Here is a 12,904-nt window from a genome sequence, read left to right as displayed (position 1 = left end):
ATCCGTTTAGAAATGAGGCTTCCAGCATCCCATCTTTTTGTTCCTTTATGTCCTTTCCTTAGAACAAAAATGCTGTAGGCTAGGGCTCAGACCCAAGGGAGAACTGTTTATACCATAATCATCTAAGGTTTGATAACCTAAAATTTTATGACAAACTGAGCAAGTTATTTAGTTGTTTGAAATTAAGGCAAAAACAAGCAAACTATCAATCTATAGATTCAAAAAAATATGTTCTCATGGAATGCACATGTTAAGGAATAAAAGACTATTAAGGCAGCTGATTTTTTTTTTATCAACATGTTTTGAATAGCAATAGTATTAGGTAATAATGCAAATTAATGTAGCCTGGAATATCCAATATAAAAGTATTTTGGGGAGTAAATGGAAATGTCTCTATGGCTTTTTCTACACTGCCAATTGAAGCTGAGCAGCTCACTGTGGCTGAGGCATGTATGCAAATATTTATCTACCAAGATTATAAGGAAAAAAGACACCTGTCATTTCACCCAAAAAAGGCCTAAGTAATTATTTCATTTTAGTCAATCAACCAAAATGTCAATATTAGTTCATTTGAATAATGTTCATATAGTCCCAAACTATGACTAATCATTAGAAAAAAATGACAGGTAAAAAATAAGCTTTTGATGTTTTTACCATGTCACTAAATTATTTTCTGCAATTATTATACAATGTTCAAAAATAATTGTTAATTGGAGACAAAAACAAAAAGAAAAATAATGATCATATATGGAGAAAAAAGTTTTAAGAGGGGAGGTACAAACGATTTAAATATTCCTATTTAAGAAATATAGTACTAACAGGGGGGAGGTATTTTAGAAAGGAACAAAAAAAAAAATCCTCAATCATTCAACAGTAAATATAGGACTTAGAAAAGTGCTAACTCAATTTTAAATTAAATCAAAACAGCATTACATACATAAGGAATCCTGACAAGAAAATGTTGGATTTTGTCATGAATCTTTGAAATCCCTTAAGTAGATGCCAAACATATGACTGGTGTGGTGACTGGCTTGGAGGTTGCTTTGCTTGGATGTAGTTTCCTGCCAATTTTATGCAACTTAAGCTTAAGTATTTAAATTTAATATGGGTCATGTTTCTTGATGTATGTTGAGCTCTTTTCATCATGTTCCCTTTTAGTTATCTTTTCCAATGGTATCATCTGAGCAGTGGTAACATTTAATACTGTCTTCATGACTATATATTCTTAGTCTGAAGCCAAAGAGTCTCATTCAAAGAATTCTTTCTCACTTAACATGTATCCTGGGTGGCTGCTTACCTGGCATCTGGTAAGAATAAGGTGTCTGGCCTGGCTGTGGGGTAGAGAAGCCTGGGCTGTAACTGAGGCACCCACTCTGCAATGGGGACTGAGTTTGTGAGAGTCCACTCTCTGTCTTGATGCCTGGTAACATCACGCCCAGATCTGTTTGGAAAGTGCATGTGCAAACCATTTTATTAGTAAAATGATCGTGCTGTAACATGAGTTGCAACTTATACTAGAATATAAGTTTATATAAGAATATTAGAACACACAGCTACTAGCCAGCAGGATTACCTGCTTCTAACCAAAGAAGGAGAAGAGAGAAGAAGGGAAATACCGTAAGTGGGTAGGCTGTAGGGCTGTCCTGTCTGTGAGTAGGCAGTGTAGACGGCTGGCTGCTGCATTCCCGAATACTGAGTCTGGCCTGCATAGGCGGACATTGTTTGAGCTGCTGGTGTAGAAAGAATGTGTGGATAGGGCCTAAATATCAGAAAAATAGCATTACTGTGGCAACAAAGACTGCATATTATTTCAGACAGCTTAGATTCAGTGAAACCTGATAATAGCCAGGAAGTAATCCTCTTCTTTATCCACAATACCATTTTTACAATATAGAAAAGGACAAAAGTCTGAATGTCAGGAGAGCAGGCTCTGCTATAACCCAGTCTCAATACCTTGGACAAATAAACTTCCTAAGTCTATACCTCACCTGTGAAAAGAAAACTTTGGTTTAGATATCATCCTGAAAGTCTCTTCCAGGTCTATATTGCTTACATCTGAAATAGTATTCCAATTGATACATAGATGAGGAAAGTGGAGTCCAGGTCAGTTAATTAATGAGTCCAGGTCAGTTAATTGATTAATTAACTCATGAGCATTATTTCCTGTTACCATGCATGACCCAATGCCATGTAATGATTACAAAAGTCATTAAAAGCCCTAGGAAGAATTCCTTACAAGAACTAAAAATCTTACTGAAAAAAAATTTTTTTTAAAGTACGCAGCTTCTTGAAATGGAAAGCCATTCCCTTTATCTTGCCACATCTTACAGAAAGTCCTCAAAATAGATATCCAATCTCTAGCCTATGCTTAAGGATAAACACTGTAGCTGCTGTAGAAAATAACTTTTAAATATGCATGATCAGGAATCCCAAATCTTGACATATCTCTCTGACGGCAACCAAATTCAGATATACACCCATTATGGTTAAGCTTGAAATGTTTACCACTGTCCTCAAAACGTTGACTACATTAGTTATACAAGCAATAGTGCGTATTTTTCCAAAATGTTTATTAGAAGTTAAAATCCAATAAAAATATTATAAAGCTGGAACAAATTATGAAGTGTTGAGGTTTGAGTAAAATGTAATCTTTTCAGATTTTCTTTAAACTAGTAATAGTTTTCAAATTTTTATTTTAAAAATCAGTATATTCTGATCTGTGCTTGATGCTTTCTTCAAAATATATAAATGTTCGAAATTAAAGGAACTGTCTGGACAAAAGTGAATATATTCCTAGATTGGTGAAAGATATTTATTTATAGGTCTAATCTATCCAATGAATCTATCAAAAAATCTATCTATTTAACTACCTATAACATTTATCTCAGAGAAGGCAATGGCACCCCACTCCAGTACTCTTGCCTGGAAAATCCCATGGACGGAGGAGCCTGGTAGGCTGCAGTCCATGGGGTCATGAAGAGTCTGACAAGACTGAGCGACTTCACTTTCACTTTTCACTTTCATGCATTGGAGAAGGAAATGGCAACCCACTCCAGTGTTCTGGCCTGGAGAGTCCCAGGGACGGGGGAGCCTGGTGGACTGCCGTCTATGGGGTTGCACAGAGTCGGACATGACTGAAGCGACTTTGCAGGAGCAGCAGTAGCAGCAACATTTATATATATAAATATATCCTGACTTAAAGTTATTATATTGTGTAAATATGATTAATCTAAATAATGCCAGAAAATTATTCTAACAAATCTTGAAAGACTACTGACCACTTACTTGGAAGGATACAGCTGTGGGGAATATTGATGCGCGGATCTGGGGCTGTAGCCACTACTTGTTATTACTGTGAGATACAAAAAATAGAAAAAAGGTTGCTTCATAAATATGTTTCATTGGTTTCACTGGAGTAATCAAAACTAATTTAAAGAAATGACCATGTTAGAGAGGTATTTCAAAAAATTCACTCATTTTCTAAATAGAAAATTCATTCGTTCTCTAAACAGAAACAGATGCCTATACATTTTCTTCTAATTAAACTGTTCCATATTTGTTCTAGGAAAATGACATGAAATCTTCTCACAAATCAACCCCCTTCATCATTCTTCCATTTTCTCAAATCAGTGGCATGCTCTTATGATTAATATGCTATGAATAAATAACCTTGATTATAAGTAATTAAGCTTTCATGATATAAAAGTAAACCTTTTCATTTGCAAACTTCATGTTTTAAATTCCACACATGATGACAAGATAGTGTTCTTCCTGCATTTACTCTAATAGAAATTAAATAAAAATTAAGAAAAATGCGATGTTTCAACCTTCATTTTCAAGTTATAAAATGATAATGCTTTCTATTTCCCTTCATTTTGTCAATCTGATGAGTAGTTAAAATGCAGAGTCCAAATAATTCTCGTAATAACTGGAATATACACAGAAAGCCTGGGTGACAATGCAACATGAAAAAAAGCAGAACTATGACAGCCAGCAGCAATCCTATTTACAAATGTATTTTGAACTCTCACAGACTAGACTTTTTTGAGAAGATTTGAAAGGTGAAAATCAGGTCTTATCAACATTTCAGCCAAACATGCAGTCCCAAATTGGCCTATTTCCAAAAGTTTGGAAGTTTCTTTTTCCTTTAACCATCTGCCTTGCCTAAGACAGATGTATTGCAAATATATGGACCCTAAAGTGTTAAGGCCGTCCCTTCAGAGCCAATCCACACTGGGCAAGCACACAGAGTGTCTTTATTAGGCCATCTGCTGTTCATTCACTTTTCAAAAAGATTAAAGTAGTATACAATGCAGCGCTGGAATTAGTTTAGCCTAATCAATCATAGTTATACTTCAAAGTACTGTGTCCTTTCGAAGTTGTTCATAATTCTGGAGCTAAACTTTCAGAATTGTAAAAGTGACAAATAGGTTTAGGTTGCTAACTATTTTATGAAACATGATACATTTCTATATCCAAATGCTATTAAGTATCCTTGTGATCTATTGCTTCATAAACACATAGAATTTAATGTATTTAAAATGCTATTTGGACTGTAAGCTCTGAGTATGGAGAGTATATTATAGTTTTCATAGCAATAGTGCATAAAGTACATTTTCAAGAATATTATGAATCAATTTTGACAATCACTGAATATGATTTGAGGTATAACGTCTTACATGTTTTCAGCAACCAGAATTTAAGTGAATTTGCTAGGTATATTTAAAAATACGTGGAGCAATGAGCCATTAATTTTCTACTTGTTTATTAAAAGCATTAAAAATGTTCAAAACTTTCAAATCAACTCAATTAGAACAAGGCTTTTCTATCACACTATGGGCACTAAACATACATTGCCTAACAGCAACAGTATATTGCATAGGGAATTCAGTCCGATTCATTAATTAACAATGATTAGCAGAAATATGATTAAGTAAGGCTTAATTCCACATTTTCATCTCATTGATAAAACTTCATTGTGGTACATGCTAGACAGACTATACTAATCAGTTATTCTCAAGATTGTGAAACACAAGGCTTTTCTAAAGTAATATCAAATAATGAAAAGAAATATTTAGCTTTATTAAATTAGCCAAACAAAATTATTTTTTAAAAAGCCTCACATATATGATCACAATTCTGAATATACAGGATGCTTCTTCCCTCTAATGAATGAATCTAGACATCATTAGAATAATGTACCCATAATAGAACAAAGGTGCAACTTTTAAAATTTTATATTAATGTCTATATGTTCATTTTTTAAGTAGAAAACAAAACCTATGACTCAGAAAACTGTTTATATAAAACTTAGAAAATGTATACTTCTTGACTATGCAGTATACATTTTATTTCAACAAATAAATCTGCAGATAACGAAAAACAACGACAATACTGGATTAAAGTAAACTGAGATTACGCTGATCAAAGTAAAGACTGTCCACAAAACAGCCTAATCTCTCCAGTATGATTTCTGGAACACCACGTACAAATTTAGGAGACCTTTCTTTTATTCCCTATCAGCATTTAATTAATAAAGAAATGTACACAAAGCATACAAGGTATTATATTCCATCACTTCCTCATATAAAAGTAATCAAAAGTGTCTGTATTCAGAATGCCTGAAAATTAGGTAAAACATATTTTTAATGAATATTATCAGATTCTCACAAGGTGGTATCAAGCAATCTTAATACTTTAGATCACTGCCTCTCTAGGGGATGAGAGATGGGAGATGAGTAGCAGGGTGGGTGGAAATTTTGCCTGCCAGGGAGCATTAAAAATGTCCGGAGACACGGTAAGCTGTCACAATGGAGGCATGCTACAATAAACTTGGGATAGGTGCCAGGGATACTGATAAACACCTTCTATTGCAGAAGACAGCTCTTCCACAAGAAAAACAAGGTCACATTTTTAACAGCAGTGCTGTTGAGAATCTCTGACCTAAATCACTCTGTCCAACTGAACTTGAATTCCCAGGTGGAGCAGTGGTAAAGAACCCATCAGCCAATGCAGGAGGCAAAAGATATGTGGGTTCAATCCCTGGGTCAGGAAGATCCCTTGGAGGAGGAAATGGCAACCTTTCCAGGATTCTTGCCTGGAAAATCCCATGGACAGAGAAGCCTGGCAGGCTACAGTCCATGGAGTTGGAAAGAGTCAACCATGGCCGAGTGACTAACTGCACGTGCGTGAGCACACACACACTCACACACACACACACACACACACAACTGGACTTGGTCCATGGAGCTGGAAATATTCTATATCTGAGTTGTCCAATATGGTAGCCATTAAAAACTATTAAACATACAACTATTAAACAAGCCACTATTTAAAAATATCCCACATACAACTATTAAACACTTAGAATATAATTAATGTGACTAGATTTAAAAATTTTGCTTTTTAACCAAATAATATTTCATTTAGACTTAAATAGCCACATTTGGCCAGTGGCTACTTTTCTGGACAGCCCAACCCTAGATAATTCTTAAAAGAAATCTGGGAAACTATTTGTATAATACGAGTAAATTCCAGACAGTAAAGTCCAGACAGCTTGAAAGTTCACACGTACTTCTTTTTACATATCTATATTTTCCAATAAACTTTTAAAGAAAGGACTCTTGGACTGACCAGGACATTGTTCTAGACTCATTTATACCAGTGACTACCCAGGAGGCCCTGACTGTTTGGCTTTAACCATCTTTAACATTTCTGTGCTTCGATACTCTTGCTTCTTAAAATGGATCATCAGAGACCTCTGCAATTTCTTCTGGAGCTAACATAATTTTATCAGTCAGTTTTCATTAACTTTGTGGTATGCTATTTAAGTATGTCAGCAATTATTTAATTTCATTCTTAACCTTAAAAACCATGTTCATATATACATTTGTTTTGCAGAAAGTTTACAATAGTTATAGTAAGTTAGTAATACAAATGCTAGGGTAAGTTAGTATCTTATCTCCTGAGCAGCAAGAGAATTGCTAGAAAGGTTGTGAATTAGGACACAAGCTTCTCTATGCTGCTGCTGCTAAGTCGCTTCAGTCGTGTCCGACTCTGTGTGACCCCATAGACGGCAGTCCACCAGGCTCCTCCATCCCTGGGATTCTCCAGGCAAGAATACTGGAGTGGGTTGCCATTTCCTTTTCCAATGCACTCATGCATGCTAAGTCGCTTCAGTCGTGTCTGACTCTGTGCGACCCCATGGGCAGCAGCCTACCATGAACAGCATGTCCACGGAATTCTCCAGGCAAGAGTACTGGAGTGGGTTGCCAGTTCCTTCTCCAAAGCTTCTCTATACAAAGTGTATAAATTATTGTATCTTTCTGTTTGGAGTACTAATATTTTGTGACTACCTGGCAGCTGTTTCCAATCAGCATGAACCAATGAAATGGGATCATCTGCATCTATAAAAATCAAATAGATGCTATAATGACATTAGAGTTAAAGGCTTTACCTCCACTCTTTTTACATGAGAAGTATACCCACATCAAATTCTTGTATGCGAGAATATGAATAAGTATAAAATACATTAGAGTAGAATAACAGAACCAATATTTAATATCATGAATACTTTTCTAGGTTTAATGTTCATCTTTCTGCTATACAAAATTCCTCCTCAGGTTAAAAAAAGTCCTCTCATCAGATAATCAACCAAATGAAATATTGTATTGGGGCAGGAGGGGGGAAGATCTTTAAGTCAACTTAATGCGTGTCCTTTGTGCCCACCTGGGAGTTATCAGGTATTTATATTTAAAGAGGATTGATGTTTAAAGACACACTATTGTTCTCTTTGAAGCAATAGAGGGAAAGTCAGTGCTCTCAGAGGCTGTGTTCTAATGCGACCAGCATGTGCTCTCCTGCAGCCCATTAACCTTTAATACTTGTCACTCAGCTGCTTACACAGGAGGGTTTTTTTTAAACCCAGAGAGGAAACAAGGTTATTTAGAAGGAATCAAATGGATAGTTTTACATCTCGAATGTTGGAGAGAAGGCAGTTTTTAGTCATTTAAATGGGCAAGTTGAAGGTACAAAGTTGACTATTACAACCTAATAATTAAACCAAGCACTATATAAAATAATTATGAAAGAAGCGAGCTTTGCTTACTTCTAATAAGAAAGTCAGGGCATTGCTTCGTTGTCAACTGCAGATGCAGTAAAACAATTCCAAACGTTATTTCTAAAAACACATCATTTTATGATAATACGTTTTCCCAAAAGTAAATTTATTGCTGAATTTATAAAAATCCAAATTCTCGATTATTCACTAGGAGGACGACATGGACCACAATGTGTACAGAACAAGACACAGCTTAAGGCTTTACCTGACCCAGTAAAAGTGTCAAGCGCTCCATCTCCAGTCGTGGCTGTGGTTTCACTGCTGTTCAAAGGCTCTGTTTTGACTGCAAGGAGAGACACTACGTAGAAGAATAAGTACACGTGAGTTATATTTCTAACTTTATATCAAAGATGCTGACTGTTCAACTAGTGGCTTTTCTAGCTACCATGGGCATGCAAGAGAAAACTTGAGAAGACGATGAGGAGAGTTTTGTTAATTTAGCTTCTAAATGGACATGCATTTATAGAGGATTTAATTTAAAAATACTCTAAGCTGCTTCTCTCGAATCTGGCTTTTAAAGGCAGTTAACCTGACACAGTGAAACAGCAGTATACACGTATTTGCATTTTTAACTCACCTAAGCACACTCTGATATTATAGTCAAACGGTAGGAGAAAGGAATTATCAGTCAGTCTTTAGCACACTGAATCCAAATCATAACAGAGATTCACTGCTTATATTTTATTCTTCCCAAGAAGACATTAAAAGAAAAGACTGCTTAAGAACAATGGTGGCATATGCGTACACAGAAACCTGGGTGTGTATTCATATAGTGGGAGAAAAATCAGGCACTCAATAAATTTCTGCTCTACAAAAGACAAAAGAGCCATAAGGTATTGTTTTTTTTTTTATTCTAATAGTATAATGATCTTTAATACATTATAGAGACAAGCATAGGAGATGACTTTTACAGCAGGAAGTACAGCTTTTGATAACTCTTTAATATATTATTTCTCCTTTGAGATGGTATATCTTGGCAAAATCCTCACTGGCAATGATGTCGCCACTGAGGTACACAATACTGTCATTATTAGATGCAACGAGTTTGGCGGGGGCTGTGCAAAAGCCCCCACCCATTTTGTCACACCATATTTTCCCTTTGTGGGCAAAGCTCCATATATCACAGCAGCCAGGGAATACACTAAATTATTTTCTACTTGACACCTCTTATGTTTCCTAGTCATAAGTGGAATGATACAGTTAAAAACCTCAGAAGCAAGCAGAGAACTATAAAGAAAGCTGAAGACTAGCCAACTATGGACAAATATGGCCGAAAGAATAATGGGCTCAGAGCACACCCACCAACCAAGCAAGTCAGCAACGTTACTCTGTTAGAAAAGCAATTAATGATGGAGAAACATGCAGTAATGACTACGTTCCCTTTCCACATGAACAGAATCGGCTGCACCCTTCCTCAGTGAGCTCTGGTGTTAATTTAGCATCCGTGATTTAACTATGTCATGAAGATTTGCTGGAAGATTCAAACTGCAAAGGTTGGAAAGAATCCAAACTCTAAACCATACTGCCTCACAGGCAGCACTAAGAATTCCTTTCATCTGTATAGAGATGATCCAGAGCAGGGTTTAGAAAGGTGTAACAGCTACCCTCAATGATGCAGGGTCCTCATGTGACTTTTGACATATGACAGAAAGGAACCATCCAAAGCCTCCAGCAAAACTAAGGCAAGAGACAGTTTCTCAGAACCTCCAAATTCTAATTGTGGCTAAATTCCCATTTAAACATGTCTACATCTATAAATGACATTTGTAAAATAGGTTTATTAATCCTAAAGGTAATCTATATTGCACTTGTGAACCATGGAAAGTGGAGCACAACGTCTAAAAAAATCCCCAAGCTAGACATGAGGTTTTAGTTCTGTTACTTTGAATCCCAACTTTGAAGTCTGATTTCAGAAACTTAGTATTGGTGTTGATTATAATCTCCTCAATTTGAAAATTTCAGGTGGTTAAAAAGAGAAGGAAGGAAAGCTAGAGAATGAATTCGCATTCATTCTTCTGGAAACATTTCTCATTAAAATTTTAAAGGTCTGCTGTTAGTCAAAGACAAAGAAGGTTCATTTAACTGAAAAGAGGCATCTCTAGAAAGATTATAAAGAGAAGCATACACACCAAGATGTGTTCAGTGTACCAGAATGTAGGGATTTAAAATAATAGCTAAGTGGATGCTAACATTTGGAGGAAAACGGTGCACATTAATATAAACTTATTTTTCATATGTGGTTAAGAGTTGAATAATAGGGAAAAGGGGGAGAATTAATCATGCTGCTACAGAAAATAACTTATGCTCACAGGAGGCCAGCATCAACAAACATCTCTTGCGTAAGATGCAAAGTTATTTTGATTTTTATAGAGAAAGTAAATAATATTAAGTAATAATATTTTTTTCTCAGGGAAAGAAAACTTAGAAGTGAAATACACATTATATGATTAGCTGATTTATTAAAGATGGTAAAATACACAGAAGTGTCTAAAAATGATAATCACAAAGTTTGACAAATGAAAGATATTTTCAGTAAAAGTCTGATTATATTTGAAATGTATTTCATTTTCTTTTGTCTTGCTTTTATTTCTACACTTTAAATGAGACATACCATATACTTTTCTAGAGGAAGGAAACTTTGTTAATTTAGTATATGCAAGGCACTATTAGAAAGATATTCATCAATGAAACAAGTCTAGTTTTATGCATCTATTTCCTAAAACTTATAAAAATCCTCATTCCAAAAGTTTATGGTGTATATTCACTGTCATATTCAAAATTTTTTTTTACTGTATTCTATTTTTCTTAACACAGAAAGTAAACAGGGCTTTTAACTTTTTTTCAGGACAATGTCCAATATGATTACAGTACAAGCTATAAAACAGAAATAATAATGTTCTATTGAAGAAAAGCATCTTCTTCATCACCAAAACTCAAACTTACAAAATAAACTTTGATTTAAAAAGCAGAAGTCATATTTTAGTCATTAGGTCATTAAGTCATATTTTAGTCATTAGGTTAGAGAGTTTTGTGGTTTTATTCTTCTACATGCTCCATATATGTGAGTCAAGGGTTCATTTCCCAAAAGGTGAGATGAAAAAACTACATACATGTAGCATTTTATACAGAAACATTATTTCAAAAAATAATTGTATTGCCAGGCCCCCTCCACACTAGTTATCCACTTGCAACTTAGATGTTTTTCATAAAGCCAAATACTAAAAAAGAGTCAAAGTAATTTTATTATACTGATAAAGTTTAATTTTATTTTTAACTTTCAAAAATAATTGATTTCTATGGACTAAATCAAAATTGCATGTGATTATTGTCAGGTGTCAGCTATGGCTACTGAATCATTGATTTTTCTCTCTTTACGTTCCAGCTTCTTCCATAACCTCATGCAAGTACTTTCAAAGCAAACTTAATCTTGTCATCTCAGATTATCTTCAGAATTCAAGTACAAAATTAATATATATTAATTATTTTCAGGGGAAGTCTATTATCATAATTCAAGGCTCATGTTCATTTGTTACAATATAAGGCTTAATTAATCCTTGAAATAGAGATGACCCAAGTAACTTACATTTCACATGTTATCCTCAGAAATCTGTGTTTAAACTGGACCACAAATTATTGCATAGCCACCTCTGATAATTTAGATTCAGGAAAGAATTTCAGGAAAAGTTAGTTCAGGAAGGATAAAATTTACAACTCAACAGGGGGGAAAGAAGTGTTGCCTACCAGTTTTATGATTTATGTTTTTCTAAATCAATTTTTTCATTTCAAAACCTACGAGCATCAAGTGTCTTTCATTTTAAATATCCATAAAGTATTTAGCTTTATAAAATGATTTGATGATGCTTACAATTTATAGCTTTCATTTCAAAAAGAAAATCTAAAAGAGCAGAGCCACAACAGTAGGTGGTTCTACTGCACAGACATATAATATTCAGAAACAAATTCATCCTATGTGAGTCAATCATCTATATACTAAAAATTCTAGGAGATCCTTTTCTATGCTATATAGATTTCAAATATGGAAAATACCATAAACCTGATCAGAATGTCTGATCCTGGTTCCCCCAAATCTTCTCTTTGAAGTATTTTCTTAATCTCCATGTAGAATCAAATATTCCCTCCCTCCGCTGTACATCCACCTTGAACACATTATGCACTCATTATTTTCAGTTCTGTTTCCCCCTGCTAGACTTTTGGTCCCTTGATGGCCAGTATCATGTTCTATAGGTCACTGGGTTCCCATTTCCTAGCACAGAGCCTGGCATATAACAGGAACTTGATATATTTTACGTGAGAAAGTGAAAATTCACATTTAGACCGTATCCTAAGAACTTCCAATGAATCTAAGTATTTTGCATATAAAGTACAGCTAATTATGTATCTTAACACTATTAGGGAAATTAGAATCTTGTATATGGAAGTAACTTTTCACATGATTGGCATGCATTTACGTACATCTATATGCAAACACACGAAGCATGACACATGAAGTAACATACATGAATCTATATTGGGATCAGCAAACTATACCTTACATGCCAAACCTACCCCATGGCTTGTTTTGTATAGCCTGTAAGCTAAGAATGAGCTTACATTTTTAAATAGTTGGAAAATATCAAAGAGGAATAATATTTTGTGATATATGAAAATTCTATGAATTTCAAATTTCAGTGTTCACAGATCAAGTTTTATTTGAATATGGTCAAGCTCAGTTGTTTACATATTGTCTATGGCTGCTTTTGTGCAATGAAAGCAGAGCTGAGTTTC

The 12,904-nt window shown here is 34.8% G+C and overlaps 1 protein-coding gene across 8 annotated transcripts in view; it reads right to left on the bottom strand.

Annotated features, from left to right (window-relative positions):
- EYA4 (EYA transcriptional coactivator and phosphatase 4) overlaps nucleotides 1-12,904 on the bottom strand; it is a 323,104-nt gene that overhangs the window by 56,990 nt on the left and 253,210 nt on the right. For all 8 annotated transcript variants that reach the window (XR_001296092.2, XM_005684775.2, XM_005684778.2 and 5 more), the window contains 4 exons: nucleotides 8,325-8,417; nucleotides 3,286-3,352; nucleotides 1,617-1,759; nucleotides 1,298-1,441 (listed from right to left, as the gene is read on the bottom strand). Coding sequence is in view for 7 of the 8 variants with exons in the window: in XM_005684775.2 (XP_005684832.1) it covers nucleotides 1,298-1,441; nucleotides 1,617-1,759; nucleotides 3,286-3,352; nucleotides 8,325-8,417 (447 nt within the window). In the remaining variant the exon portion in view is untranslated. The remainder of the gene's footprint in view (nucleotides 1-1,297; nucleotides 1,442-1,616; nucleotides 1,760-3,285; nucleotides 3,353-8,324; nucleotides 8,418-12,904) is intronic.

The sequence above is a fragment of the Capra hircus genome, chromosome 9 (genome assembly GCF_001704415.2).
Source record: "Capra hircus breed San Clemente chromosome 9, ASM170441v1, whole genome shotgun sequence".
Lineage (NCBI taxonomy): Eukaryota > Metazoa > Chordata > Mammalia > Artiodactyla > Bovidae > Capra > Capra hircus.
This window is presented reverse-complemented; position numbering and strand designations above follow the sequence as displayed.